The sequence below is a fragment of the Filobasidium floriforme genome (genome assembly GCF_021052385.1).
Source record: "Filobasidium floriforme strain CBS 6241 chromosome Unknown HD553scaffold_2, whole genome shotgun sequence".
Taxonomy (NCBI): Eukaryota; Fungi; Basidiomycota; class Tremellomycetes; order Filobasidiales; family Filobasidiaceae; genus Filobasidium; species Filobasidium floriforme.
The window spans coordinates 1,484,784-1,491,145 of record NW_025763623.1 but is presented as its reverse complement, the minus strand read 5'-3'; the positions used below and the strand labels follow the sequence as shown (position 1 = coordinate 1,491,145).

Below are 6,362 nucleotides of genomic sequence, written 5' to 3'. Positions count from 1 at the left end.
TGCGATGATAGATCCCGCTTGGTAATAACACCTGGAGTGATTGACTTCGGTCAGTTAACTGTGGGCAAACAGCCAGCATCTGCAACACTTACATGGCCAATAGCTTCACCGATCATGACGAGATTTGCGGGAGTCAGGATGCCTCTTTTTGCCAAGGCTCGTGATCCAGTGCTAATACCTACTCGAACTCTTGGCTGATGGATAACTGGGCGATTATCGGGCCGTGTCCGGGCCGTTGAGCTCGATGCGATGGCCGCTGATTGGGAGTCTCGCATCGCCCTTTCCAGGGTCATCTCTTCGATGCTACCCTCTGTGGGCCCCGTTACCGGCTCGTTAACAGGCCGACACGCAGGTGGAAGTTCATCTTCAGTGTCGGTATTGGATCTCGACGATGCGTCGGACTCTTCTAGAGGCTCATTAACCGCCAAGTACTGGCCCAGTTGTAGGCATTTTCGAAAGTAGGTTTTGTTGTTGCCCTGAAGGAGATTGTGCATGGGATCGAAGACAGTATTCTGGAATTTGTCGAAATAAGGAAGGAACATACAGGCCGTTAAGTGCCCTGTAGCGTCGGCGTAAGGGGCGTGTTCGAGGGCGGTTTTCATCATACTGTTGGTGAACTTTGCGGGCCGATATAGGGGTGGTTTATGTCCTCTTCCACGTCTAGGAGCCAAAGCCCAAGCTTCACGTTCGTACTCGTTGCGCTCCACCAAGAGGTCCTGCTCTCTATTGTGCTCATGACGGGCCTGTAACACAGCGGTTATCCCCGCGTCGGCCTTCCTCAACACACCCAGATTGTGCTCGTGCGAGTTCCGAAATGGAAAGACTAGAAAAGTAGGTGTTCGATTGAGGGCCATTTTACGGCCTTGTAACTGGCTACACTTACCATGGGTATCTGCCTGTTGCTGGTGTGTCGCTTCACATCGAGTACAGATATCCTTGAGCGATGTTTGCGAGCCAGCCCCTATTGCGGCAATTGCCGCTGGTCTATCAGCGCAGATAGCAGCCAGTACCAGGCGGCATAGACGGCCGTTAGGAAAATCTGGAGTCTTGATGGACACCGGTTCTTCCCAAGCTTGACGCAATTCTAGCATGGTAGGTATCAAGAATTTCCAGAGATTGACATGACGGGGCTCTCTCGGGCCTGTACAGGGGTAGTAAAAGGGCAGTTAAGCAGCTGAAGTGAGACCGACTTCTTCGAACCAGGAATCAACGCACCGGGAGTCAGGCCACAGCACATGATCAGGTTCTGAACCCCCCTCAAACCCTGTGGTAAGTTGACCGCTTGGAGGGAGATATGACCCACAGAGTAGCCAGTCGTAGACATCGAAGATCGACAATTGACCCAATCGACGTAAAGGTTCATGTAAATAACTGGCGGTTCACCGTCTTTTGGGGGGTCACTTATGAGACGGTTACCGTCTGGGCCCAAGATCTGATCTAGCGCTGAACCGCTCCACTGGTCCCGGTAGATCTTCTGGCCAGGGTGTTGTGAAGCATCCCAACGGGCCGCTAACTGCCGTCTTTCTTGCCAGTTGAACATCAGTTCCTCGATTCCTGGATGCGCAAGGACACGCTCGAGCTCAGATTTGAGGGGAATTCGAGCGAAGTCACGCCACCAGGTTTTCGCTTGCGATCGGTCCATCAGGTGCCCACATTCTGGGCAGATATCTGGCAGATTTCGGGGGAGCTTTGGAGAGTGGATTGATGATAGAGAGACTGGGGAGTTGATGTGGTACAATACGGCTTGACAGTCCATGTTCGGGCAGACAGGGTGGGTGATAGAGGGCACATTTGCGCCCATTAGAGATCGGACCGTCCTAAGAGTTTTGGCTGGATTTTCACTCAGAGGGGATGGGTTGACACCTCCGGCCGCTAAGTGGGTCGTAAGTACCAAGATAACGAGCGTATTGAGGGTGTATTCCACTGCTCGCCGCACAACCCCAGAGGCTGCTAGTAACAAGGTGTGGGCGTAGATCAACTTCTCCATGAAGGTTGTAGTAGGTCGATCGGCCTCGCAACTGGCCTCTAGGGGTGCAGTTGCACCGCTGATCCATGGCCTATCAATCGCTGGAGGAACGTCCCTCGGCCATAACGGGCGGAAGTCGTGAAGCTCAGATGCATAGCTGGAACAAGGTATGTCCATCGGTCCCCTATCTGCCCGACTCTCCGGCCGATACGGGGGAGATGCAAGTGATGGAGCTGGAGATGGCTGCCTGTTAACCGGAGTGTTTGGTGGGTCGCAATCGGGGGTTAGAGGATTCATAGGGTTTTCCGGGTAGTCGACCTCGTAGTTGGCGTCTGCATTCACAAGGTGACCTGACGGCAATGAGGGAGGGGGAAGATTGGGTTGTAACGGCGAGATAACGGGGGTGGTGTGGGCCGGCTGTAAGGGCGAGTCTGGCGGCCCCCCAGAGCCAATGGAAAGGCTCCCCCGGACGAGGTTGTTATGGACCTCTAAACTGGCCGCTAAGCGGCGGATATGTGTCACATATGTTTTGCCGGAGATGCGACGTCCTGAAGGCCCACAACCTTGGCATCGGCAAATACCAACCGTCGATTTGGGCTAGTAATGGGGATGTTAAATGATGGTTAATAGCCTGGTGAATGCACTTAAACTGACCACCCGTTTCGCAAGCTGGTCAGGAGTGCAACCAGCAGGAGGATAATCGGTAAGAAATTCGGATTCCATAATCGCAAGATAATCGATGATAAACACAGTAGTTAAAGAGGGGTTACAACATGGATTTGGGGGACGTGGCCGTTGAAGGACTTGTTGACAATGACGCGTCGAAGAGTTTGGACTTAGAGAAAAAAAAAACGATTTGAGGGTGTCAAAGGACTTAGCGAAAAAAAAGGGGACTAAATAGGGCCCATAAAAGGCAGTTAGGTCAAAATCGTAACGGACCTCCTGTAACTGGCCTCTAACCGGCGCGCGTGTTTTGTAACCGGCCCCCCTTGCCCCGCTGTGCCTCTACCTACACTTGTGACCTCGAACGCATGAAGACACAGCGTATCTACGTACATGTGTTCATATGTCAGACAACCTCACCAAGGATCGAGCCAGGTTGTTGGATACCGTCGATGGCCCCTGAGATCCAGTCAAGCATCGATCTCTAATTCTCTAAGCTCTTCAGAGGCGCATTTCGATTTGACGTATTTCCGAGACTTGTTCATATTTACAGCTCGTCGCTTCAGGCGATCCCCCATCCCCCATCCCCCCTCCCCCATCCCCCATCTCCCATCTCCCACCTCCCACCTCGTCACACAATCACAACCCCAACCGCCTGACGCCTAATACCTAATGTCCATTCTCCCTCCCCGCATCAGGGACGCTCGGCTTAGCCACCTCCCCCGGGGTCTTCTTCGTGTAATCCCCTACTTCGGCCTTTACGGGCGGGGTGGAGAAGGTCTCCGGTTTCTCGCCTTCTCCCTGCATGAAGGTAGAGCACAGTCGAAGTGGCGTTTTTATTGTGAGCTCGGTAGATGATCGGTTGGTGCGTGGGGGCGACGGGGGAGCGGCAAGGAGGAAGAGAGGGAGATGAGGGGGGACGAGGAATACTTACGGACTTGGTAGCGAACCCTTGTTGATTATCCTGAGAGCTCATATCCGTTCCAGTAAGTGGTTGTGAGGTCTGAGGTTTTGCGAGCGGGAGTCGGATTGGTTTCTTTGCCTGCGATCAAGGATGGAGATGCAAGGCGTACGGGCGGATGGCGAATGCAAGGAAAGAAAGCGGAGTAGCAGTTATCAGTCGATGATTATTCTCTATATCATCGAGTCTGACATATTATCGGTGTGATTGAAGGCTTTTGCAAACGTACCGAGAGAGAGGTCTGGATAGAGGATCGATTGCTGGGTCGTTCGCGATCGATAACCTCCCTGCGCCCAGTCGAGGTCACCAGCTGCTTCCTTTTTATATATGCAAATCCCTTGCTCTCCTAGACTCGATGATGCACTACAGTTAGCGCACTACTGACGATCTGGTAGGAAAAGCCTTCGATTCCCGTTGGCTCGTGACCGTGGACTTGTGACGTCATTTGATCACTTGATCACATAGATCACATGCCACATGGTCGGTGGCGATGTTCGTTCTGCTGACGAAACGCAACCTAACTCGCGCGTCCCATCGATCGATCGAAGGTGAAACTCTGAATGGATCGCGCGCTTGACTACCGTGTGCTCGGCTACAGGGGGTGTGGGTGAAACCGCTTGTGTGATGGCGTAATGGATAAAACGAACATTTGATTGTCACTGTAGACTGCGCACTGCCTTCCAAGTACTACGAGAAAAGTTCAACAGGAACGATGACGGATAATCACATTTGGAATCATAACGATGCTGACGTCGGTCGGCGCTGTTTATATCTTGAGCAGGCGATACGATCACGACCGTCGCCCGCTGCGACGACCCCGAGCAGCCCGAGCATATGAGAAGAACCTGAGATCCAGCAGCTTGCCCTGGGGTCTCATTGGGCTCACCTCCCGCTTCGTCCTTGTGAGGAGAATCAAAGGTGATAGGCTCGGAGCTTCCTCCTTCCTGCTACCACCAGCACATTCACGGCAAGAGTAAGCTTGCGGTTATACAAAGTCACCATCGGCCTACGGAGAGCTTCCACTGCGGAGAGAGGAGGACTCACCGACTGAGTGTCGTACCCCTGCTGATCGGCTTGCGGCTTCATCCTGCCGTCCATGCCTAGAGGTCGGCACGACTAAGTGACTTAATGTTACGGAGGTGTCCGACAGTAACAGGAACTGTTGTTATGCGGACCAAAGCGTCAGTAGAAATTGTGCTAAGGCAGATAGAACTCAGCTAGAAGTCTTGGTTGACTAATCCTTATGTCTAACCGTGAAGTGCTTGACGAGAGCACCGTTGCTGAGAGTTGGTGGATAGTGTAGTGTTGGTAGGTGGCAAGTATGTCAAGAGTGTAACATATGATAATTCTTCTTGAAGAGAAGAATGGAAAATACAAAGGAGGGAATGTACAATGAGGGTAAATTGGTTGCCTATATATATTGATGTGTTGGATATTCCCGATAATGATCCCGATCAAGATTGAGATTATGGTCAAGGTCAAGATCATGATCAAGGTCAAGGTCAAGATCATGATCAAGGTCAAGATCATGATCAAGGTCAAGATCATGATCAAGGTCAAGATCATGGTTGAGATCCCGATCTGGGATCGGTCCGTAACACTTAAAACCTATAGTCATGACTATAGTCATTAGTCTGTAATATGACTGACTACTGACTATGGATCAGTGGGAGGCCTAACTCGTGACTGACTAGTCATATACAGTCCCACTGACAAACAAGACAAGAGTGTTGACGTATATTGATCTGACCGCAACAACTATGACCATCTTTGAGTTCTGATGATCATCCAACATTTCACCTTTGACATGGGTCGTGTTTTGGGAGCTGTTCATCGATACAAATTCATCTGGTTGGGTTACTGAATGACTGATTGACTCATTAGTCTCATGAAATACAGGCGACTGACTGACTAATTAGTCTGATTATAACAGTTGCTCACCGGTGACTGATTAGTGACTAGTCAGTCACTTTCTAGTCTGTAATTGTGACTGACTACTGACTATGGCCATGTCTTGCTGAGTGACTACTGACTAGTCAAAATGACTAGTCGTGCCGAGCTCTCTTTGAAATACATATCGCGGGCGCGAATCAGTCGATCTCACTCTAGATCCAGATAGGGTCGTTGTATGCCGTTGTTCGTGGCGGCTTTGATTCAAAGGACCATGATGAACTTGTCGTTTGGATCGTTCTCGATGGGATGAGTTTACTTGTATTATCTTTGTTTGATAGTCTGTCTGCTGTTTGCCTAGTTTATGGCTCGTCCATTTTCTTCCTCATCATCCCTGATTGTCTATCCCTTGTTTGCCTCAAGCTGGTTGACTTCGGACATCTCAAAGATGCCGGTGCTGGCAACGTCCCAGACATCTGCCATCTCCACATCTTCCTTGATGTCCTCTGGAGCACCTGCGGGGAAGATCCACAGGATAGATCCACCGGTGTAGCCGCCCTCGCCCCTGGTTGCCCTCACTTTGAGCCGCATGCAAAGGAGGGCCTGGGTAGGCCTCAAGTAGGGGTGGGGCTGGCGGAGTTGGGAGGTGATGATCCGGCCTGCGTGCACATACACATGTACATACCTGCGCAAAGACATGCACCCGAAAACCCGTCCTAACCCAAAAGGATGGCGGACCGGTACGACCCCCGTGACTTCGATCCATCGATCCCGCCCGAGTTGATCACCTGATCACCCGTCATCTCTGTTCAGAATCCGGGTACTGAGAGCGACGATCATCCTCGACGTTAACGAAGAACATGGCGTTCGTGTCAAGGATGA

At 51.4% G+C, this 6,362-nt stretch overlaps 1 protein-coding gene across 1 annotated transcript; it reads right to left on the bottom strand.

Annotated features, from left to right (window-relative positions):
- Positions 1 to 5,882: 5,882 nt before the first annotated feature.
- Positions 5,883 to 6,283, bottom strand: HD553DRAFT_321885 (uncharacterized protein; the record flags this gene model as incomplete). The annotated part of the gene is made up of 2 exons (XM_046181257.1): positions 5,883 to 6,165; positions 6,219 to 6,283. 2 exons carry the CDS (start codon positions 6,281 to 6,283, stop codon positions 5,883 to 5,885), a joined length of 348 nt encoding a protein of 115 aa, XP_046039885.1.
- Between the last annotated feature and the right edge of the window lie 79 nt (positions 6,284 to 6,362).